This window comes from Pocillopora verrucosa, chromosome 1, assembly GCF_036669915.1.
Source record: "Pocillopora verrucosa isolate sample1 chromosome 1, ASM3666991v2, whole genome shotgun sequence".
Taxonomy (NCBI): Eukaryota; Metazoa; Cnidaria; class Anthozoa; order Scleractinia; family Pocilloporidae; genus Pocillopora; species Pocillopora verrucosa.
This window is the reverse complement of record NC_089312.1, coordinates 33,904,193-33,929,664: the sequence shown is the minus strand read 5'-3', so window position 1 is coordinate 33,929,664 and position 25,472 is coordinate 33,904,193. Positions and strand designations below refer to the sequence as shown.

Sequence of the window (25,472 nt, the reverse complement as noted above, 5' to 3'; positions counted from 1 at the left end):
GTTCACAATTACGTACAGAGTCCCTGCAAACTTCGGTTCCTTTGCCTCAACAAGGAAAGAGAGGAAGGAAGAGGGAGAAGAAAAAATGAGTTGATTTAAAAGTAAAGTATGAATGACTCGTAAATAGAATTACAGAGATGGTAAGTTTTGAAACTTACCATATCTCTTATTCTATTTACAAAACATGACGCTATCGACATTGCTGATTCTAGCAGTATGTAGGACGTGTGTCATATGAACTTCGGATTAGACCTCGCTCACCGTAGTCTCTGCGGCTCAGTTGTAGAGCATCGGAACGCGGAAACAGAAGGTCTTGGGTTCGATTCCTCATGGGGACTCGGGGAATTTTTTCTTTGTCCTACGCTAGTGACAAGACGTAAAACATATTTCTCCATCAATGACTCCTTTCCCATTTTCATAGTGAAAGAATACCAGGCGTCACGTGACATGAGTTAATTAATTCTGTGCTTGAGTGGTCATAAATCCTAAAGAAAGGTCGGAAAACTATTTCCTTCCAAAAAAAAAGGATACAAAGACACTACACATTACCTGCAATCGGAAGTTTGCTTGGTGGAGGAACTGTGTAATCATTAGAGAAAAAAGAAAATATCAATTATCAATGAAAAAGACGCTTGTTAATGTATTGGCAACATTTTAAACGTAATCGTTGGCTTTTTTCTCTCTCATTTCTAACACGCATTCCTGGATTATTTCGAGAGCCGGAAAATAAAGCAAACTTTGAACAAACCGAAGCAATAAATGTCCTTTAAGTTTTCTTTGTTATTACTGTCTTCTTCCGCTTTTTACGACTCAATCACCGACATTGCCCAAAAATTACGAACTTTGTAAGTCCGCTCCACGTAATTTTTTTGCTTGCGCAGGATCATAGGAAGTAAGCCCGAACAGGCAAGTCAGGCCCAATTTATCTCGGTCTTACCCATATTACACTGACAGTATTGGTCAGGTGAGTTATTGTTGATTTTTGTTGTTGTTATTATTTACTTTTCTAATCATTTTTCTTCAGTCGCCATTCTTTCTTTATTATCGTTAACCTTGCACTGTATCGATTAACTTTCAACTGAAGACAAAGGCAATAAATTGGTAAGCTCTTTCTCTATTTCTGTATCAAAATGGAAATCACCCTTCTTACTTCCTAACAATTGGGTTAGCAATAGTTACCACAGAGATTCTGGTTTAGTTTGTCAGATAGCTACTGGAAATATTCCAGGGCTTCATCTTCCTCCTTTACATCATCCATTGAATCGGTCATCAGCCTTAGTCTGCCTTTAGACGCCCGAGTTCCTATTGCCACGGCTATCACACGGACACCTGCTCTTCGCAAGGGCTCAGAGGTACTTAGCAAGCTTTTAGTGTCGTGGTCTTCGGATTGCATACCATCAGTCAGCACGACTGCAATCTTATACACGTCATCTCTTCCCTCTTTAAACACTAGTTTTGTTTCTACCAGGGCCTTGTCGATTAGTGTTCGACTGCCGATGCTTTTCATGTTTTGTACCATATCCTTAAATTGTTTTACGCTTAAGTTTTCACTGAATCGAGCCTTAACCTCAACTTTATCAGCGAACACAACCAGAGCTACTCGAGACTCATCAGCTCCTAGTTCTAGACCTTTTACCATTTTCTTTACAAGCATCTTTGCGTCTTCCAGAGCACGCACCCCAATAGTATCTGAAGAGTCGAAAACAAACGCCAGATCTACTGGGCATCCTGTATTGACATTAAACAAAACACATAATTAGGTCATAAACTGGATTTCATATTCTCCTACAAGTCTTAGTGAAAACGAATTAAATAAAGTTCTCTGATTCGCCGGGTTTGTTTTAAATTCGTTTTTTATTTTTATCTTCCCAGTGGTTCAAAACCTCATTGTAAACTATTCTGTTATTTTGTAATGCTTCTAAAGGATAATATGAAAAGATCACTTTCTTCTTTATGACGAACTATTACGAGGGGAACGAGACAACTTGGAAATCATATGAATACGTTTGAACATCAACACCAGCACCGTGTGTCAAGAGAAACAGAGTAAAAAACCTTTACTTTTTGTATTCAAAATTTACAGGAAGTTAGAATGCAGAAGAACAGATAATCTTTTATTGTGCAGAACTTTGACTTACGAGGGCATTCCTCTTCGTTGCATGTAATAGTCTCTTTGGCAGGCCCAATGCAAGCCTTTCCACATATATTAGGTGGAGGATGGGTGCAGCCTCTCGTGCGAGTCAAGGTTCCTCCTCCACATTTTGCATTGCACTCAGACTCAGACCAATCTGCGTAACGACCATCAATAACTGCAAATTGACCATGAAAGGGCAATAAGTATCATTGGATAATCAACCTCGTAGAAAATTACCATAACTGCCCTTTTCAGTAACATAGGAATGGCACGTAGTTGGGGAAAGATCTTATAAATTCGTCTTAATGCGTCAATCATGTTGCACATTTCTCAGGAAAGAGCTGTGATCTTTTGCGAGAGCTCAAAAGGTCATAACACAGCGTTATAATCGCTTAATTTCGTAGGACAAAAATTTCGAAAATCTGGCTTTTTCCGTCAGAATTCGCATGATTTTGAAAGAGGTAGTAGTTATAAAATCATGAATGATAATTATTGTAAGTCAATTTTATGAGTGTCATCTTACCAGGATTCTCTGTGCAACTCCTTGTTTCCTTATCAGCACCGATACAATCCTTTCCACATTTTGACGGGGGAGGTTTGGTACAGGTTCTTGTGCGGGTTTGGAATCCTTCTCCGCATGTTTTACTGCACGACGAAAACTTTGACCACGGTGTGTACTGGCCGTCAATAGGTGCTATAATGGTTGTCAAGAATAAAGATAACAGAGTGGGTTCTTTAAGGAAACGTGTTTTTCTTTTTACGATAAAACAATATACGAGATTTTCGAAAAAAAGATTTAAATGTGATACTAAAGGCAGAAATGATCCTCGCAGGAGAACTACATTTAGGCAAAGTGAAAAGAAGTCTGAGAAATTTAGGCTTCGACGAGATTCTTGTGCGAGCTTCCCAGCAACACCGGTTGGATGCGCGGCACTACACACTGAGACATGCGTTGGGGGGATTGTGAGCAACGGAAATTTTAGTAGGTTCTTCGACCTGCAAATGAAATTTTAGTGCAAAAATGAACCTTGCTGATGCAGTTTATGAAATAATTGATGAAATGAATGAAATTTACTTCTTTTGAATGGCAATCAAATTACTTATGGGAAAGTAGAAACCAATAGAATTTGCTTCGCTCCTAACTTGAAGCTACGTATCTCAGTTGCTAGCACTGAGCTGCTGACCACTATCTGGAATACACGGGTTCGAGTCCTGTCGAAAGCTTGAATTTCCTTTAAGGCTTCTTTTTTGCTTTTCTTGAAGTAATTTTTTGCGCTTAAATTTAACCTGCAGGTTGCAATAAAATTCATTTATAATATTTGTGATATGAATCATCATCATCATCATCATCATCATCACCATCTTGAAATTTAAAAAACTGTTCATTAAGTCACCCCTAAAAAGAACAAACAACAGCAACACAAAAACATATCAACTTCAGAATTCGTCATATGCTATTGCTTTTTCCTTTACATGCAGGCAACACTAAGACGTTTAAATAAAAGTGAGCACGTGACTCCACTATCACGAGCAATTTGACATGTGTTACATAAGACGTAAAGGGGCGGATAAAAATAAAATGACTGGTAGAGTTTTAACGTCTACTTACGACAGACTTTCCTCGTTAAATTATTGAGTTGATCGGAGAGATCCTCGAAATTCCCATATGTGGTTACATCTTTATCTTCCCCTGCTACCTTTTCCAAGTTCTCTCTAGCATCAGCACTGGATAATTCACTACCGATACCTGCGACGATTATTTTCACCCTCTGCTCTAAGGAAAGAAAAATTTAAAATTATCCTTCCTCTGCTCTCGGGTCTTCTGGTAGGTAAATCCCATGGCTTAACTTTCAATTTTCAGTGCCGAGGTATTCCCAGTGCATAGATTCGCACCGAAAGTTATTCCTAAAATGTGTCTTGCTTGATATAGTCGGTATACCCCGAGTAACATACCCTTAATGACGACCTTCCCAATGAATATGAGCTAGTTTTCTAAAATGGAAGGTTGTTCAAGAAGCTGATAGAAAATGAAGAACGTGAACGAAGAAGAATGCTGAGTGTTAGGGTAGGTCTAATTTTTTTCTTAAAACATCATTATCCATGCAAGAGGAGTGAGTTAAAATAGCGCTGATATTAACATCCCTAACATTAGCTGAAACAAACCTTGAACAATGCTAAATTCAATGTTACATTTTATCACCTTCAAGATTCCTGTTGTGACATCGAAGTCAACTTCTGCCCTTTTATCTCATGTTTCATTAATCCAAAATTTTCCATCTGTAAGAATAATCATTATATTGCCGAAACTGGGTCGGTCTCCTCCACTGCGGGTGAACACATCTTTCACTGCCAGGTCTTCGGCAAGGTCTGTACGGGTTCCGTCATGTTTCGGTACATAAGATATTGCCTCCTTTGCCTTTGCTTTTAAGGTGTCGGCATTGTGGTAATTTCTGTCTGCAAATGTAAAACTGCTCTTGGCTTCCGATCCAAAGGTTATAAGGGCCATGTGACTCCCTGTTGGAGATACTCTCAATTTGTCCACAATCTTTTTGAAGGTGTCGGTTAGCGTTTTTCGTTCTTCACAGCAACATCCAGGGAGCAAGGCTCTGAAATATTAAAACGATAAACTGTTAATTAGCAGTCAAATTCAAGTTTCAAAATTTCCCTTTCACCTAGGGGGCGATTGTTTTCAGTATCGACTGCAGCCCCCTACGAAGCCCACTGCTCATGTTACTAAGCAGTCCTCCAGCCATGGAGTTGTAGCCCACTGGCTGAGCTTTGGCAGGATATAAGGCTGATTGCGAATCATGCTAAACAGCGGAAAAAAAACAACAAACAAGACTTGCTTTTAATAAATCCCGTGAAAACAGTTGTGGCTTACCGAGGCAATCATCGTCGTTGTATTTGCTCATTTTAGGAGTCAGGAATCCAGGGTGATATTCTCCACCTTCACATGAAGAGACGAAATTTAGACATTTTGACCAAAGGTTAAATTATATATAGTATTGTACATTAACTTTCTCGAGTATGTAAGGATAGTTTTTTAGGAAATCAGTCTTATTTTTCTCTCATCTAGCTAAAACAATTCGGAATTAATTATGTAAAAGACAGAGAGAAATATCAACTGTCATTATCGATCTTACTATGTCCCTTTGGAAAAGGAACCATTTTTTTCTTTTTTTTTTGTTTCCAATTTTCGTTTTTCAATTGATGGAAGGGATGGTATTTCCTGAATCAATTCAGGCCATATGTTTTTTTTTTAAGAAGGAAACCACCGAACCCAACAAACGACCTAAGTTATCTTCCGGATCGAAACTGATATTACCCAACAGGCAAATGATAGCTGAGGGGTTACAGCCAGATTATCACGACAAAACTGACCAATCAGGCTTAAAAAACAGACTTATCCCTAAAAAAACGACTCTCTTTTTGACAAGAGACACTTTGCTCTTTCATGGAATCCCCTTTACTGAAGGTTCACTCCACAATATCAAAGAGTAATTTCGACATTCACAAGAAGTATTCCCTCAAAATTTAGAATGATCAGAAAGGAAAGCTATGAAAACATTAGGACTCTCGTGTAAGCTGAAAAAATACTGACTTGTTCAACTATAGACGTGTTTTCTGCGACGAGCATTAAGTTTTAAACAACCAAGTACGAGAAATTTAACTCTCCTGATCAAGTCGGTAGAGCGCCGTAAGGGTAGAAAGAACTTCCTATGCCCCAATCCCCCACCGAAAAAAGGAAAACCACGAAGCTCTGTCATGAAATAGCTTTCAGGCAGACATAAATCCATAGTTACCTTCTCCCTTAAATGAAGCAGTCATGGCTTCTAGATAAAAAACAAGTGAACAGTAAACCAAAGAGAGCTTTGGCCATGGTGCAATGTGGGTAGTTTCCCAGTTTCGTACGTGAGATGAGATGAAGGTCACTACTGTTCGCTCTGGCTGAAGTAGCTCCCCTATTTATACTCATCAGTTCAGGAGGGCCGCACGCAAACATCTTATCATGCAATCACTTTAATTTGTTTTACTAGTTGATAACAATCTGCTCATTTTTGTTTTATAGTGCATCTTCATTTGTCAACCAAAGACGCCGTTTATAACTGGTTATGAAACAGGAGATGTTATTATAATATAATCTGATGGGAAATGTGCAAATAGTTTAAATAGTAATTCAAATGAGAATAAACATGACGCAGTGGCAAGAAAACTTTTTCTTTTCCTTCTGTCTCAAAGTCGCTCTCTATTCAAATGATCTTTAAAAGCTCTTTTTTTCTGTTTCTTAACGAAGCTAAGAATATCACATACCATTAATTCATCATTCTACCTTTTTTTTGTTTTCGTTGTTTGTTTTCTTTTTTTCACATTGTGCAATTTCTGCTTTTTAAACAGTTTAGACATCATATAATCTAATTTTCAGTTGTTTCCTTAAGCAGCTACTAATACCATAGCACGTAATTTCTGATCTTCTCATAAATATTTTACCTTGTTATGCTCTGTTGCTAACCAGGCAAGCTTAAGATACATATCAAGGAAAGTCCTTTTTGTGATCACGTAGACTCTTAAAAGTTGAAGATAGATCAGTGTAAATTTGCATATTTACAAGCAAATACTGTCTCATTTGCCTCCATTGAGGGCTGTTTCATTATGGTAGTCTTTCTTTCTTTCGACTTTGCTTTCCGTTGGCGGATAAGGTTTCTTTTTTCTTTTGTTTTGTATTATTTTTTGTGTAATGATTGGAAGCTTGATAGAAATCAATTTCGTTGTAGATGTTGCCTTGGTAAAATATGTTACCTCGCCACCCATTGAACTTCCTTATTAAAACGTGTAGAATATGATGCGAAGATTTTACCTTCAGGGTATATCGTTCAACGTTAAAGTTGAATAAGCATATCTGGGAAACATGGCGAACATTTTTCACATGGTGCTTTACAATTTTAATTTAATTTAGAGGATTCAGTTAAAAATATCCCCATAAACAAGTCGTGTGTCTTTTTCGTTTTCTTTTTCATTTCTCTCTTTTATTTTGACAGCTTTATAGTAATAATGTGAGGGTCAGCTGTCCCTTATCGCGTGAACATGCCGCGTGAAAACGTTCAGTTTGAACGCCCTTTGATTAACTCCCACCCTGGCGTCGTCTATTGATAGTACGGCGCTATCAAACTGCGTTATTCCATTAATAGGACAAACTGATTATATCGATGTTTTCTGATGCATCATATAATTCTTCTGATGTTATCAATGCTGCCTTATACTTCTCCAATAGGCCTTTTCAGCAATGTGATCATATAACCGTGGTTTGAATTCGGTAAACAGGAATTCAAACATTGGTCTTTAAAATTGGCTCACCCATCGGTCGAAGACAAATTAATCAGTCGAGATTAAATGATAACAACAAAGCAGCTGTCTCCCGTGTCGTGATTTTTCTGAAAAAAAAGAAAGATTATGGCGTGTGAAGAAACTAAAAAAATTGCTTGCAATGGTCGTTTAAAAAAGGAGAATTGAGACAAAAGGGGAAAAATTGAAGGAAAACTGTGTTTGCTCTTGAACGCGCTTATTTTAACTCAAATCCTTGTAACAAACGCCAATTTTATAATAGCGCAGGCAATTCAATAAATAAAGGTTCCTTTTGGTTACTTGGTTAACAACTGACAGAGCATGATGAAACAATTATAATATAAGTAGACCATGGCCACTATCTGCTCATAATTTTGTGATTCTCGTTAAGCGACAAAATCTCTCCTCTCCTTACTTTCTTGGCAACTGAGCCAATGAAGCACATTAATGAGAAGATCAGTGTAAAATGTTTAAAAACGTTGATCGCATTTCTGTCATTTAAAACTGTTTAAAAACATATATTGCATATTGTGATCCTTAGAACTGTTTAAAGAAAACCCAAATTGCACAATTTGATATTCAAAACCGTGTAAAAAGCAAAAATTGCGCAGCATAATGTTAACAATCAGCTCCAAGAATAGACAGGAATAGACAGGTTTGAAATAACATTGTCTTCACGAGGACAAAATGGAAAAAAAGCATTGATCACTAAACTGAAAAGGATTTGTTTTAATTAAGCAAGCAAAGGCAATTTCTAAATGGCTTTTTTTAATTGATTATGTAAAAAATCATTACACTGTAAAATGAAGAGAGCCAAATTGACCCCAAAAGCCAAGTTGGCCCCAATCTCATGAGGGCCAGTATGGCCTGTCGAGGCTCGTTTTGGACTATTTAAGCTAGAACGGGTCGGACAGGTACCATTTCGACCCCTCCAAAATCTGAATTGGCCCAAATGAATTCTACTTTGGAGCTTTTTCTCAATTTGGCCCTACCAAGATCCAAGTAGGATTTACCAACGATGTGCAATTTTGAAATGACTAATAATTATCCCAAAATTGTCATCAATTTTGGTTACATGGAAGTCTCATCACGACTTGAACGACACAAAGACGTAAAGATTTGGGATGTTATTACAGCAATAAACCGGTAAAAGAAAATTTTTCGCTCGGTGGAAACCGGAACAGCAAACTATCGATTGACTTACTCAACTCACGCTGTGAATTTTTCAATGAGTAAAATTTTGTCATAAAAGGTGTTTCTCTCCAAAATTCGTCCTTCTTGAGCTAGTGCGTCTTAGCAGCTCCTTCTGCGTATCGCATTAGTCGAACCTAAACCGCATGCGTCAGACACAATAATGAATTATAACAGCGAATGCATCTCTGAAGAGGCTGTTTCTTGGCTACAGTCGCATGGAATGAGACTTAAGAAAGGAAAGGTAAGCAAAAGAAATTTCTTAACAACACGTTTTATTGCAGCTTTACATACACAAACCTGACCGCTCCATTGATATTTGTTCGTATCTCATCTTGCAGAAAAGGACGGTTGTGATGGTAAAGATCTCCTTGCTATCGCCCAAGGCACTACATCCCTATCATAAAAGAGCGTCTAAAGTTCAAGGAATTGATTGTAAAGAACGCTGAACCTAGAGATGACACGAGTTCTTCGTCGGTACGATAATTAATTTTCCCACCAGAGACTTTGACGCATGAATGGTTCGCCTTTTCTCCTGAGGCTTGTTGAGTCTCGGCGGTTTTACAGCTAAAGTTACGTGATCAAATTTTGGCACCGAGAAAAGACGGTTACAGTTCGAATACTGCGTTTGCACAAGATGGATTTAATTTATTTCCAGATTCTCTGATTTTAGCAGGTAATTTAGTGTTAACAACTGGGTTGAAAACGTAAATTAGCCACCGTAAAGAGTAAAAAAGCTGACGTTTCGAGCGTTAGCCCTTCGTCAGAGCGATTAGAGGAATTGTGGGTTGTGTGTGGATTTATATGTAGAAAGTGGAGCTACGCCATTGGTGGGAATATGGTGACGAATATGGTCGAGGAAACTAAAGTCACGAAAAATTTCAAGTGCGTGTTGGCTGTCCTTAATGTAAGACGGTAGAGTTTTGACGATAGGTGCCATAATTTTGTCTAAATAGCTGGAAATAAGTTCAGTGGGACAACTGCAGGCAGAAACGATGGGTCGACCTGGGTTGTTAGATTTGTGGATTTTAGGTAAAAAGTAAATACACGAAGTTCTAGGGGTAGTAATGATGAGATTTTTAGCAGTGGCCGGCCACAGTTTCCTCGACCAAAACAAACTTATTTTCACCATGGATATAACATCTCTTTACACTGTCATTCCCAATGACGAAGGTCTCCGGGCCCTCAAACATTTTTCGATCAACGCACTGTTAAGGAACCTAGCTCTGAAACACTACTCCGTCTGGCCGAACTAGTACTCACACTCAATTTCTTTTCATTCGGTGGTAACTACTACAAACAAACTAATGGCGTGGCCATGGGTACTAAAATGGGACCCAGCTACGCCAATCTTTTTGTAGGTTTTATCGAACATCAATTTTTTAGCCAATACCACGGCCCAAAACCTCAACTCTACGGCCGCTACATTGACGATTGCATCGGCGCTACCTCCTCTACCAAAGAGGAGCTCACTCAATTTATAACCGCCGTCAATTCCTTTCATCCGGCTCTGAAATATACCTGGGAAATTTCCGACAATTCTTTGGCTTTTCTAGACATCAAAATTTCAATTGAAGGCAACGGCTCATGTAATAGTGTTTACTACAAACCTACAGATTCACATAGTTACTTGTTGTATTCATCCCCACATCCATCACACGTCAAGAACTCCATACCTTTTTCACAGTTTCTCAGACTTCGTCGTTTATGTAGTGACGACTCTGATTTTTCCGAAAAATCAGAGGCAATGTGCCAGTTTTTCGATAAACGCGGCTATCCTGTTTCTGTCGTTCAAGCGGGCTACCACCGTGCCCAACAAATCGATCGACAGGCAGCACTACAAACGGCCGAGAAGGAGAACACGGATCGCATTCCATTTACTCTTACATTTCACCCTCACAACCTCGCAGTTAAATCTATCATTCTTAAAAATTTTAAATTACTCCAAAACGATTCAAAGACTGGCACTATCTTTTCGCAACCCCCACTTATTTCATTTAAACGTGACAAAAACATAGGCAACTTTTTAGTCAGGAGTTCATTTCAAACCAATGACCAATCTGGAACTTTTAAATGCGCTCGCTCACGATGCAAAACTTGTCCTTTCATTCATAACGTAGAGAAAATATCGGGACCCAAAAGATCCATTAAGATCATTGATCACTTTACGTGTACCTCCGCCAATGTTATTTACTGCATAACTTGCACTTATTGCAATAAGTTATACATCGGCGAGACAGGAAGACGACCGGGTGACCGATTCCGAGAACACCTTCGCGATGTGGAAATAAATGACAAGGACGCATCCAAGCCAGTCGCTAGACACTTTAATCTTCCTTATCATTCGTTCTAAACAGCATATGGCAGTTTGCGGCCTTTCCTTACATCTAGGCAGTTCGGAAAGCCGTAAAACACTAGAACAAAAATTTATATTTCAAATCGGCACCCTTAATCCCCACGGAATCAACGAGCGCTTTTCATTCAACTAATTTATTCCTGAAGATTTAGATATATGAAAATTCACATATTTGCACTGCGGTGGAAAGATGAAATTAGAAGATCCTCGCAGCTAAGAACACTACTGAAACTAGTAGTTGTAAGTAGGACCTGAAAAAAATTTTTTTTTTCATTTACCAGCTCCTAGTTGGCTTGTTAGCTCAATTGGTAGAGCGCTGCACCGGTATCGCAGAGGTCAAGGGTTCAAATCCCGCACGGGCAAAAAAAAAAAAAAAAAAAAAAATTTTTTTCAGGTCCTACTTACAACTACTAGTTTCAGTAGTGTTCTTAGCTGCGAGGATCTTCTAGTTTCATAATTTATTCCTGTTTTCTCGTCACCATATTCCCACCAATGGCGTAGCTCCACTTTCTACATATAAATCCACACACAACCCACAATTCCTCTAATCGCTCTGACGAAGGGCTAACGCTCGAAACGTCAGCTTTTTTACTCTTTACGGTGGCTAATTTACGTTTTCAACCCAGTTGTTAACACTTAATTACCTGCTATACTCTCCCACCGACGCAGCACCACAGTTTCTTTAGAAACTTACCCCTTTATTTCTCTGATTTTAGGATCTCTCACTCTGAATTCTTAATAGTTTTCTTAAAAAGATGAACTGATATTTTTATGTCTATGTCTTGTTTGCATCCACTTAAGCTGATTTTTTTGGCTCTCTCTCTTTCAGCGTGCAGAATCAAGTCCTTCGAGTAAGACGTTTCAAACGTCGATTGAGGATTCAGAAAACATCAGCGATTATGAAAACTTAGAAGTGACATTGGCACTTAAAGAAAGGGTAAATCGCTCAAGGATCTCCGTTTTACGGACGAGGCGACAAAACTGAGCATTGTCTAAGTAAGTTCTTATATATTAAACTTTGCAGGATGGTGAAGAGTACATTATCGATTACATTATTTCTATTTTATCTCAAAGGAAAACACTCAAGTTGCCAGTTGGTCAGCTAAAGATGAGAAATCTCGGGGATAGCACCTACAAAAATGGTGAGATTTGCTTTATTTTTATTGAAATATATTAGATATGTATTTACTTGTACCATGCATAAAACAAAGTAAACCCAATGTGTAAATCTGGTTAATTAATAAATAAGTGAATATATAGGATGTTATCAGACAGTTTAATTTTTTTTGAAAACCAATATTTACCTATAGGTTCCTCCTGGATGGCTTTCAAAATTCCAACTACCATCGAGTGTAAGAAACTTTTCTTTGTTTTTTTTTTTAAGTCTACAAGCAAACCTTATTAATTCATGAATACTGGACTAAAACTGAAGAGCATAGAGGTATGATTTCTTTTCTTGATAAGTACATTTACAGTTTGGTGAAAATACATCATTGATGATTACTTTTTATGCACAGTTTGCTTACATATATTTTGCAACTTTGTAGTTGCAAAAATTTACTGTTCTCCAACGACAAATTAATTTGTTCATTTGTTTGTTTCTTTTTGCATAGTTCTCTGCCTCAGTAGAGTTGGATATCCGGAAGGGATATCTCACCCAAAGTACTCTGGGTCTGTGTCCTCCTTAGCTGGTAAATATTGCTTTCTCTGCCAGATCTTCGGAAAGGTCTGTGCAGATTCCATGTTTGGTTGAGTCATGAAATATGGTGTCCGCCACCCTTTTGTTTAAGGCGTCAGCACTGGGATATTTTTTTGTGCAATACGAATATGAGAGACTCATTCGAGCCAAAACTGATAATGCCCATGTGACTGTCATTTGAAGATACTTTCCATCTGTCTACTATCTTATTGAAGAAATCTTTCAACTTTTTTCGCTCCTTCTTGTCCATGCTTTTTTAAACATCTTTTAGAACGGCGGCATCCAGAAAGCACGGCTCTGAAATGAGAGGCGATAACCTGTCCTCAAACTCAAGCTGCAATATTTCAAAAATACCGTAAAAAATTCATACAAGTAACGAGGAAAACATTTCTGGCTTACCAAGGCAATCTTCGTCGTTTTATTCTCTCATTTTATTAGTATAAGGGGAAATCTTGGGCGATATTCTCCACCTTCGTAGATGATATCTTATAAAGAGAGAAGACCTAAGACTTCGGTTTGACCAAAGTTTAACTGACGGCTTATTTCATTCACTCACTTGCTCGAGTTATATTTTAGAATTGCCCTGCCCTTGTGAAATATCTTGGTCAATCAACACGATCCTTGTTAAAATGCTGGGAACAGTTTGCCGCTTAATCGGAAGCGACCGATCGAACCGAATAGATCCACCCAACTTTTCCAACGGATCGAAACTGTCCAATCCAATTTGGCAAACAATACTTTAAGAGAATCTCGGAAAAACTGACCAATCAGGTTTCACTAAACAGATTACTGAAATTCGACGTACAAAAGCTCCTCATTTAAATCAGACTGCTGTACCCTTAGCTTTAAAGAAGTTCCCTAAACTAAGCATTTACCATGAAGGGTCGAACATTCCTTGAGCTGTTGATAGTATTAGTAACAAGGGTCGCTAACTCGTTCAAATCTTGAGTGATCGAAGATGAAGTATACGGTTACGTTGGGGCTCTTTTCAACGCTGCAAAACAAACTTCTGAATCGTTTCTGCAACCATGATACTTAGTCGTGACGAGTGAAAAGTTTGAACGACTTGATAAAACAAATTTGAGTTTGCCAAAATTGCTGCTGGGGCGCCATAACGAGCCGTTCCCCTCAAAGAAACACGGTGCTCTGAGATTGATTTTTCCTACAAACGAACACTGGCGCACAGTTACCTTTCTCCTTAACAGAAGTATTTTCCATGAAAATTTCCTTACAGGGCGCACCAGATAAAAACCCGGGAATTGGAAAAGTGACCCAGAAAATAAAACTATCCTTGAGCAGAATACCTCCCAAAAATGGGTCTTTGATTGAGATACAATTGATTGAATTTTCTCAAAATACCTGTATCCATGCCATATTTCAAACTCAACAGAAAACCTGCAGTTTCATTCTGCATCCAGGAGACTCCAGAATAATGAGGGACTTTTTGCAAAGCTCTTAAGTTGTTTTTCTGGCAAAGAGTAAGTGCCATAATACCTCCCTTAAGAGGGTATTGGGACATTCATTTACTCCTTTCTTTGGTTCAAAAATTTCCACTGTTGGAATGTCTGTTGTCTTCATTGTGGTGCCAATGTTACAATTGTGGCTTGCACAGAACAATTGCTTTCTTCAATCCCTACCATACTTGTTTACAGCTGGTGTTATTTCACACCACTTGTATGATGGGAACAGGCGTGGCTTATGTTTTTGGCCCCTTGGGAGTACACCACCTCTGCCATACTGGATATGCATATGTTGTATTGTTTCCCTACCTTTTATTGTCAAAGAAACAAAAGCTAACATTGACAAGCTGGTTGTTATTCCTGTAGCTGAAAACAATGTAGTCCTTCAGGATGTATGAAAATTAACTGAATAGAGCAATTTATCCATTTCTTTTATTCAATATAGGGACATACTGACAAATTTTATTCAAATGCTTTCCCATGACTTAATACAACATCTGCATAACTCAAAAGGGCTTTAGCAATAGAAAAGTACATATTTTGCTTAGGGTTAGAGTTAGGGTTTGAGACACTCAGGTAAATAAACTGTATGAGAATGATAAGTTGTCTTGCATTTTAGTAATTATAGACCTTTTACCTACCCCTTCTTGGGCCCAAAACTGAATGGTTCACTGCTTAAACTGCAAAATCAATTAATTCTATTTTGGAATGATCAAAAGCTCCTAAAAACAGGGAAACAACACACAAACCCTATGCTTGAGTAATTGGTTTCTTAAATGCTGACTTACACCACTTCAAATTACTGCACAATAAATGGTGATGTTCTGGTGAAATGAGAAAAATAAAAGCAGGGGAGAAATGGAAAAAGAGAGACGATAAAGAAAACAAAAACAAAGATTTGTTTAGGCAGAGACTGATTTATAATCCTCTCGCAAAAGAGGAGAAGCACTATCCATCAGCCCAAGTTTGCAGAGGATGTTACTAATCCATAATGGGTCTTTTCATTCACACTCACATTGACCCTCATCATCAAGCAGTTAAATCCACCATTCTTAGAAACTTTAAATTACTTCAAAACGATCCCGAAATTGGTAGTAACTTTTTGCAACCTCCTCTAATTTCATTCAAAAGCGACCACCTCATAAATAAATATTAATTCTTCACTAAACAGCACGGAAACAGTAAAGCTTGTTGACAGGTAAGTTTATTTGGGAGAGCCTGGAAAGAACCAAACGAAAACACTATAGGCAGGAAAGAGGAAAGCTGGGTAGGAACCGAGGCCTTAGCTCCGGAAACTATAAGTCCATCCTACGGAGGATTAACAAAACTTGCCGATGGCAAAGCAAGACTTCAGTAAAAAATTAAAATTGAACTAAATGGAGCTCTGATTCCTGGGTTGATTCAGCGACCTACATGACTATAACGTGCTATACTCCCTTTTGTATACTTCCAGTGTCCTGCTCGTGTCGACAAAATTTTTTTTTCAGCCTTCAACGCACGCTTACTCGTCAGAAATAGCATTTATGGTCAGAAGTTCAATATCAACCCGAGACTCTCAAGTTTAAGCGTAGACGCAAAACTTGTCCTTTCATTCATAACTTCGAGAACATTTCTGGACCCAAGCGATCCATTAAGATTACTGATCATTTCACGTGCGCCTCCGTCAATGTAATCTATTGTAAAAACTGTATTTATTGCAAGAACACATGCATTGGCGAAACATAAGGACAGCTCGATGACCCTTTCTGAGAACAACTTTGTGACGTAGAAAGGAATAACAAGGACGCGTTCAAGCCATTTGTAAGGATACTGAAACGAGTTATCCATTGCTTGAGGCAAATAAAGCCTTCAGACCCGAGTCTCATTTTTTTTCATCGTTTATTTAGTTTAACTTAAACAATGTTTTACAACTTTAATTTCCTGATACTCGTCCCTTTATATTTATTTTAAGAAAATGTTAAGACTTTCATTAAACTTGATTAAATGCGGTTTTAGGCGTTGTCAAGTGGCGTAATCTCGTGGCGTCGTCAATGTCTTTTAGCCTGTTCACTTCTTTTAAACTGTCATGCCCTGTAATGATTTAAAAAGAAAAAGAGTATTGAGAAAATTTCTCTTCACATGAACCAGCACATTCCAGTTGGCTCTATTTTTCCGAAACATCAGCTCTGTACTTACCAGACGATTGCAAAGATCGCAAAACTTCGGACAATATTCTGCTGCATAATCGGTTTCGCAAAATGGGGGAACAGTTTTGCCATGCTGTCCACAAGATACAGAGTCACTGCAAACTTCGGTTCCTTTGTATCAAGAAGGAGAAAGAGGAAGAAGAAAAAAGAAAATATGAGTTTATTTAAAATAAGGTATGAATGACTCGTAAATAGAATTACAGAGATGGTAAGTTTTGAAACTTACCATATCTCTTATTCTCTTTACAAACATGACACTATCGACATTGCTTATCCTAGCAGTATGTAGGACGTGTGTCATATGAACTTCGTATTAGACCTCGCTCACCGTAGTCTCTGCGGCTCAGTGGTAGAGCATCGGAACGCGGAAACAGAAGGTCTTAGGTTCGATTCCTCATGGGGACTCGGGGAATTTTTTCTTTGTCCTACGCTAGTGACAAGACGAAAAACTTATTTCTCCATGAATGACTCCTTTCCCATTTTCATAGTGAAAGAATACCAGGCTTCACGTGACATGAGTTAATTAAGAATACTTTCTGTGCTTGAGTGGTCATAAATCCTAAAGAAAGGTCGGAAAACTATTTCCTTCCAAAACAAAAGGATACAAACTTAAGACACTACACATTACCTGGAAACGGAAGTTTGCTTGGTGGAGGAACTGTGTAATCATTAGAGAAAAAAGAAAATATCAATTATCAATGAAAAAGACGCTTGTTAATGTATTGGCAACATTTTAAACGTAATCGTTGGCTTTTTTCTCTCTCATTTCTAACACGCATTCCTGGATTATTTCGAGAGCCGGCAAATAAAGCAAACTTTGAATAAACTGAAGCAATAAATGTCCTTTAAGTTTTCTTTGTTATTACTGTCTTCTTCCGCTTTTTACGACTCAATCACTGACATTGCCCAAAAATTACGAACTTTGTAAGTCCGCTCCACGCAATTTTTTTGCTTGCGCAGGATCATAGGAAGTAAGCCCGAACAGGCAAGTCAGGCCCAATTTATCTCGGTCTTACCCTTATTACCCTGACAGTATTGGTCAGGTGAGTTATTGTTGATTTTTGTTGTTGTTATTATTTACTTTTCTAATCATTTTTCTTCAGTCACCATTCTTTCCTTTATTATTGTTAACCTCGCACTGTATCGATTAACTTTCAACTGAAAACAAAGGCAAGAAATTGGTAAGCTCTTTCTCTATTTCTGTATCAAAATGGAGACCACCCTTCTTACTTCCTAACAATTGGGTTAGCAATAGTTACCACAGAGATTCTGGTTTAGTTTGTCAGATAGCTGCTGGAAATATTCCAGGGCTTCATCTTCCTCCTTTACATCATCCATTGAATCGGTCATCAGCCTTAGTCTGCCTTTAGACGCCTGAGTTCCTATTGCCACGGCTATCACACGGACACCTGCTCTTCGCAAGGGCTCAGAGGTACTTAGCAAGCTTTTAGTGTCTTTGGATTGTTTACCATCAGTCAGCACCACTGCAATCTTATACACGTCATCTCTTCCCTCTTTAAACACTTGTTTTGTTTCTACCAGGGCCTTGTCGATTCGTGTTCGGCTGCCGATGCTTTTTATGTTCTGTACCATATCCTGAAATTGTTTGACGCTTAAGTTTTTACTGAATCGAGCCTTAACCTCAACTTTATCAGCGAACACAACCAGAGCTACTCGAGACTCATCTGCTCCTAGTTCTAGACCTTTTACCATTTTCTTTACAAGCATCTTTGCGTCTTCCAGAGCACCAACCCCAATAGTATCTGAAGAGTCGAAAACAAACGCCAGATCTACTGGGCATCCTGTATTGACATTAAACAAAACCACATAATTAGATCATGAACTGGATTTCATATTCTCCTACAAGTCTTACTGAAAACGAATTAAATAAAGTTCTCCGATTCTCTTGTTTTAAATTCGTTTTTTTATTTTTATCTTCACAGTGGTTCAAAACCTTATTGTAAACTATTCTGTACTTTTGTAATGCTACTAAAGGATAATATGAAAAGATCACTTTCTCCTTTATGACGAACTAATACGAGGGGAACGAGACAACTTGGAAATCATATGAATACGTTTGGACATCAACACCAGCACCGTGTGTCAAGAGAAACAGAGTAAAAGGCTTTACTTTTTGTATTCAAAATTTACAGGAAATTAGAATGCAGAAGAACAGATAATCTTTTATTGTGCAGAACTTTGACTTACGAGGGCATTCTTCTTCGTTGCATGTAATAGTCTCTTTGGCAGGCCCAATGCAAGCCCTTCCACATATATTAGGTGGAGGATTGGTGCAGCCTCTCGTGCGAGTCAAGGTTCCTCCTCCACATTTTGCATTGCACTCAGACTCAGACCAATCTGCGTAACGACCATCAATAACTGCAAATTGACCATGAAAGGGCAATAAGTATCATTGGATTATCAACCTCGTGGAAAATTACCATAACTGCCCTTTTCAGTAACATAGGAATGGCACGTAGTTGGGGAAAGATCTTATAAATCCGTCTTAATGCATCAATCATGTTGCACATTTCTCAGGAAAGAGCTGTGATCTTTTTCGAGAGCTCAAAAGGTCATAACACAGCGTTATAATCGCTTAATTTCGTAGGACAAAAATTTCGAAAATCTGGCTTTTTCCGTCAGAATTCGCATGATTTTGAAAGGGGTAGTAGTTATGAAATCATGAATAATAATTATTTTAAGTCAATTTTATGAGTGTCATCTTACCAGGATTCTCTGTGCAACTCCTTGTTTCCTTATCAGCACCGATACAATCCTTTCCACATTTTGACGGGGGAGGTTTGGTACAGGTTCTTGTGCGGGTTTGGTGTCCTTCTCCGCATGTTTTACTGCACGACGAAAACTTTGACCACTGTGTGTACTTGCCGTCAGTAGATCCTATAATGGTTGTCAAGAGTAAAGATAACAGAGTGGGTTCTTTTAAGAAAACGTGTTTTTCTTTTTCAGATAAAACAACATACGAGATTTTCGAAAAAATTATTTAATTGTGATATTAGAGGCAGAAATGATCGATTCGACGAGATTCTTGTGCAAGCTTCCCAGCAACACCGGTTGGATGCGCGGCACTACACACTAAGCTATAAAGACACACGTTGGGGGGATTGTGAGCAACAGAAATTTTAGTAGGTTCTTCGACCTGCAAATGAAATTTTAGTGCAGAAATTAACCTCGCTGATGCAATTTATGGAATAATTGATGAAATGGGTAAAATTTATTTATTTTGAATGGCAATCAAATTACTTATGGGGAAGTAGAAACCAATAGAATTTGCTTCGCTCCCAACTTGAAGCTACGTATCTCAGTTGGTAGCACTGAGCTGCTGACTAGTATCTGTAATACACGGGTTCGAGTCCTGTCGAAAGCTTGAATTTCCTTTCAGGCTTCTTTTTTGCTTTTCTTGAGGTAATTTTTTTGCGCTTAAATTTAACCAGCAGGTCGCAATAAAATTCATTTATGATATTTGTGATATGAATTGTCGTCATTATCATCATTATCATCATCATCATTATCATCATCATCATTATCATCATCATCATTATCATCATCATCATTATCATCATCATCATTATCATCATCATCATCATCATCATCATCACCATCTTAAAATTTAAAAAAAAGTTCATCAAGTCACCACTTAAAAGAAAAAACAACAACACAAAAACATATTAACTTCAGAATTCGTCATATGCTATTGCTTTTTCCTTTACAAGCAGGCAACTCTAAGACGTTTAAATAAAAGTGAGCACGTGACTCCACTATCACGAGCATTTTGACATGTGTTACATAAGACGTAAAGGGGCGGATAAAACTAAAATGACTGGTGGAGTTTTAACGTCTACTTACGACAGACTTTCCTCATTAAATTATTGAGTTGACTGGAGAGCTCATTGAAATCCGCATATTTGGATATTTCTCCATCTTTCCCTGCTACCTTTCTCAAGTTCTCATCAGCATCATCTCTGGATAATTCACTACCGATACCTGCGACGATTATTATCACCCCTCTTCTCTAAGAAAAGAAAAATTTATAATTATCCTTCCTCTGTTCTCGGGTCTTCTGGTAGGTAAACCCCATGGCTTAACTTTCGATTTTCAGTGCCGAGGTATTCCCAGGACATATACTCGCACTGAAAGTTATTCATAACATGTGGCTTTACTTGATAAAGTCGGTATACTCCGAGTAACATACCCTTAATGACGACCTTCCCAATGAATATGAGCTAGTTTTCTAAAATGGAAGGTATTTCAAGAAGCTGATAGAAAATGAAGAAGGTGAACGAAGAAGAGTGCTGAGTGTTAGGGTAGGTCTAATTTTTTTCTTAAAACATCATTTCCATGCGAGAGGAGTGAGTTAAAATAGCGCTGATATTAACATCCCTAACATTAGCTGAAACAAACCTTGAACAATGCTAAATTCAATGTTACATTTTTTCACCTTCAAGTTTCGCGTTGTGACATTGAAGTCAATTTCTGCCCTTTTATCCCATGTTTCATTAATCCAAAATTTTCCATCTGTAAGAATAACCATTGCATTGCCGAAACTGGGTCGGTCTCCTCCACTGCTGGTGAACACTTCTTTCACTGCCAGGTCTTCGGCAAGGTCTGTACGGGTTCCGTCATGTTTCGGTACATAAGATATTGCCTCCGCTGCCTTTGCTTTTATGGTGTCGGCATTGTGGTAATTTCTGTCTGCAAATGTAAAACTGCTCTTGGCATCCGATCCAAAGGTTATAAGGGCCATGTGACTCCCTGTTGGAGATACTCTCAATTTGTCCACAATCTTATTGAAGATGTCGGTTAGCTGACCTCGTTCTTTACTGTCCATGCTTCGTGACACATCTATCAGGACAGCAACATCCAGGGAGCAAGGCTCTGAAATGTTAAAACGATAAACTGTTAATTAGCAGTCAAATTCAAGTTTCAAAATTTCCCTTTGACCTAGGGGGCAATTGTTTTCAGTATCGACTGCAGCCCCCTACGAAGCCCACTGCTCATGATACTAAGCAGTCCTCCAGCCATGGAGTTGTAGCCCACTGGCTGAGCTTTGGCAGGATATAAGGCTGATTGCGAATCATGCTAAACAGCGGAAAAAAAAACAACAAACAAGACTTCCTTTTAATAAATCCCATGAAAACAGTTGTGGCTTACCGAGGCAATCATCGTCGTTGTATTTGCTCATTTCAGGAGTCAGGAATCCAGGGTGATATTCTCCACCTTCACATGAAAAGACGTAATTTAGACATTTTGACCAAAGGTTAAATTATACATAATATTGTATATTAACTTTTTCGAGTATGTAAGGATAGTTTTTTAGGAAATCAGTCTTATTTTTCTTTCATCTAGCTAAAACAATTCGGAATTAATTATGTAAAAGACAGAGAGAAATATCAACTGTCATTATCGATCTTACAATATCTCTTTGGAAAAGGACCCATCTTTTTTTTTTTTTTGTTTCCTATTTCCTTTTTTGAATTGATGGAAAGGGATGGTATTTCCTGAATCAATTCAGGCTATATGTTTTTTTTTTTAAGAAGGAAACCACCGAACCGAACAAACGACCTAAGTTATCTTCCGGATCGAAACTGACATAACCCAACGGGCAAATGATAGCTGAGGGGTTACAGCCAGATTATCACGACAAAACTGACCAATCAGACCTAAAAACAGACTTATCCCTAAAAAAAACGACTCTCTCTTTGACACGAGACACTTTGCTCTTTCATGGAATCCCCTTTACTAAAGGTTCACTCCACAATATCAAAGAGTAATTTCGACATTCACAAAAAGTATTCCCTCCAAATTTAGAATGATCAGAAAGAAAAGCTATGATAACATGAGGACTCTCGTGTAAGCTGAAAAAATACCAACTTGTTCAACTATAGACGTGTTTTCTGCGACGAGCGTTAAGTTTAAAACAACCATGAAGCTCTGTCATGAAATAGCTTTGAGGCAGACAAATCGACAGTTACCTTCCCCCTTAAATGAAGCAGTCATGGCTTCCAGAAAAAAACAAGTGAGCAGTAAACCAAAGAGAGCTTTTGCCATGGTGCAATGTGGCTAGTTTCCCAGTTTCGTGCGTGAGATGAGATGAAGGTCACTACTGTTCGCTCCAGCTGAAGTAGCTCCCCTATTAATACTCATCAGTTCGGGAGGGCAGCACGCAAACATCTTATCATGCAATCACTTTAATTTGTTTTACTAGTTGATAACAATCTACTCATTTCTGTTTTATAGCGCATCTTCATTTGTCAACCAAAGACGCCATTTATAACTGGTTATGAAACAGGAGATGTTATTATAATATAATCTGATGGGAAATGTGCAAATAGTTTAAATAATAATTTAAATGAGAATAAACATGACGCAGTGGCAAGAAAACTTTTTCTTTTCCTTCTCTGTCTCAAAGTCGTTCTCTATTCAAACGATCTTTAAAAGCTCTTTTTTTTCTGTTTCTTAACGAAGCTAAGAATATCACATACCATTAATTCATCATTCTATCTTTTTTTCGTTTTCGTTGTTTTTTTTCCTTATTTTCACATTGTGCAATTTCTGCTTTTTAAACAGTTTAGACATCATATAATCTAATTTTCAGTTGTTTCCTTAAGCAGCTACTAATACCATAGCACGTAATTTCTGATCTTCTCATACATATTTTGCCTTCTTATGCTCTGTTGCTAACCAGGCAAGCCTAAGATACATATCAAGGAAAGTCCTTTTTGTGATCACGTAGACTCTTAAAAGTTGAAGATAGATCAGTGTAAATTTGCATATTTACAAGCAAATACTGTCTCATTTGCCTCCATTGAGGGCTGTTTCATTATGGTAGTCTTTCTTTCTTTCGACCTTGCTTTCCGTTGGCGGATAATGTTTCTTTTTTCTTTTGTTTTGTATTATTTTTTGTTGTAATGATTGGAAGCTTGATAGAAATCAATTTCGTTGTAGATGTTGCCTTGGTAAAATATGTTACCTCGCCACCCGTTGAACTTCCTTATTAAAACGTGTAGAATATGATGCGAAGATTTTACCTTCAGGGTATATCGATCAACGTTAAAGTTGAATAAGCATATCTGGGAAACATGGCGAACATGTTTCAAATGGTGCTTTACAATTTTAATTTAATTTAGAGGATTCAGTTAAAAATATGCCCATAAACAAGTCGTGTTTTCTTTTTCATTTCTCTCTTTTATTTTGACAACTTTATAGTAATAATATGAGGGTCAGCTGTCCCTTATCGTGTGAACATGCCGCGTGAAAACGTTCAGTTTGAACGCCCTTGGAATAACTCCCACACTGGCGTCGTCTATTGATAGTACGGCGCTATCAAACTGCGTTATTCCATTAATAGGACAAACTGATTATATCGATGTTTTCTGATGCATCATATAATTCTTCTGATGTTATCAATGCTGCCTTATACTTCTCCAATAGGCCTTTTCAGCAATGTGATCACATAACCGTGGTTTGAATTCGGTAAACAGGAATTCAAACATTGGTCTTTAAAATTGGCTCACCCATCGGTCGAAGACAAATTAATCAGTCGAGATTAAATGATAACAACAAAGCAGCTGTCTCCCGTGTCGTGATTTTTCTGAAAAAAAAGAAAGATTATGGCGTGTGAAGAAACTAAAAAAATTGCTTGCAATGGTCGTTTAAAAAAGGAGAATTGAGACAAAAGGGGAAAAATTGAAGGAAAACTGTGTTTGCTCTTGAACGCGCTTATTTTTAACTCAAATCCTTGTAACAAACGCCAATTTTATAATAGTGCAAGCAATTCAATAAATAAAGGTTCCTTTTGGTTACTTGGTTAACAACTGACAGAGCATGATGAAATATAAGTAGAAATATAAGTAGACCATGGCCACTATCTGCTCATAATTTTCGGGGAAAAAAAAAGTCGTGTTTGAAAATGTTGGCAACAGTCCCCCTTTTGGAAATCACGTTTGTAAATTAAGCAAGTTTCTCCGCGAGCAAAAAGGGGTTGTGAGCAATAATTTCTAAAATGATAAAGAGTTTTTTTTTGGAAAAGCAAACAGATAACGAGCATTGCTACCGAGACATTTTCTTCTTTTCATCTACATTCTTGTCTAAACCTTGTGATTCTCATCAGATCGCCATTAGAAAAATTCGTTAAGCAAAAAAATCTCTCCTCTTATCACTTTCTTGGCAACTGAGCCAATGAAGCATATTAATGAGAAGATCAGTGTAAAATTTCTAAAAACGTTGATCGCATTTCTGTTATTTAAAACTGTTTAAAAACATATATTGCATATTGTGATCCTTAGAACTGTTTAAAGAAAACCCAAATTGCACAATTTGATATTCAAAACCGTGTGAAAAGCAAAAATTGCGCAGCATAATGTTAACAGTCAGCTCCAAGAATAGACAGGAATAGACAGGTTTGAAATAACATTGTCTTCACGAGGACAAAATGGAAAAAAAGCATTGATCACTAAACTGAAAAGGATTTGTTTTAATTAAGCAAGCAAAGGCAATTTCTAAATGGCTTTTTTTAATTGATTATGCAAAAGATCATTACACTGTAAAATGAAGAGAGCCAAATTGACCCCAAAAGCCAAATTGGCTCCAATGTCATGAGGGCCAGTATGGCCTGTCGAGGTTCGTTTTGGACTATTTAAGCCAGAACGGGTCGGACAGGTACCATTTCGACCCCTCCAAAATCTGAATTGGCCCAAATGAATTCTACTTTGGAGCTTTTTCTCAATTTGGCCCTACCAAGATCCAAGTAGGATTTACCAACGATGTGCAATTTTTGAAATGACTAATAATTATCCCAAAATTGTCATCAATGTTGGTTACATGGAAGTCCCATCACGACTTGAACGACACAAAGACGTAGAGATTTGGGATGTTATTAGGGCAATAAACCGGTAAAAGAAAATTTTTCGCTCGGTGGAAACCGGAACAGCAAACTATCGATTGACTTACTCAACTTAACGCTGTGAATTTTTCAATGAGTAAAATTTTGTCATAAAAGGTGTTTCTCTCCAAAATTCGTCCTTCTTGAGCTAGTGCGTCTTAGCAGCTCCTTCTGCGTATCGCATTAGTCGAACCTACACCGCATGCA

General features: G+C 37.9%; 2 protein-coding genes across 3 annotated transcripts; both read right to left on the bottom strand.

Moving 5' to 3' along the window:
* Positions 1-979: 979 nt before the first annotated feature.
* Positions 980-5,962, bottom strand: LOC136279229 (coadhesin-like). Its single transcript, XM_066162832.1, has 7 exons — positions 5,938-5,962; positions 5,016-5,081; positions 4,436-4,738; positions 3,744-3,908; positions 2,658-2,828; positions 2,139-2,309; positions 980-1,728 (listed from the first exon to the last, which is right to left on the bottom strand). The coding sequence occupies exons 1-7, from the start codon at positions 5,960-5,962 to the stop codon at positions 1,211-1,213; spliced, it is 1,419 nt and encodes a 472-aa protein (XP_066018929.1). The 3' UTR covers positions 980-1,210.
* A 10,082-nt stretch (positions 5,963-16,044) lies between these two features.
* Positions 16,045-22,542, bottom strand: LOC131790289 (uncharacterized). 2 transcript variants are annotated; one of them, XM_066167551.1, is made up of 10 exons: positions 22,357-22,542; positions 21,536-21,601; positions 20,823-21,259; positions 20,231-20,396; positions 19,094-19,264; positions 18,575-18,745; positions 17,626-18,168; positions 16,995-17,024; positions 16,356-16,477; positions 16,045-16,250 (listed from the first exon to the last, which is right to left on the bottom strand). In XM_066167551.1, the coding sequence occupies exons 1-10, from the start codon at positions 22,430-22,432 to the stop codon at positions 16,236-16,238; spliced, it is 1,797 nt and encodes a 598-aa protein (XP_066023648.1). In that variant the 5' UTR covers positions 22,433-22,542; the 3' UTR covers positions 16,045-16,235. The 2 variants fall into 2 exon arrangements, with proteins under 2 accessions (XP_066023648.1, XP_066023654.1); XM_066167557.1 differs by lacking the exon at positions 21,536-21,601 and having other exon boundaries at positions 22,357-22,540.
* Between the last annotated feature and the right edge of the window lie 2,930 nt (positions 22,543-25,472).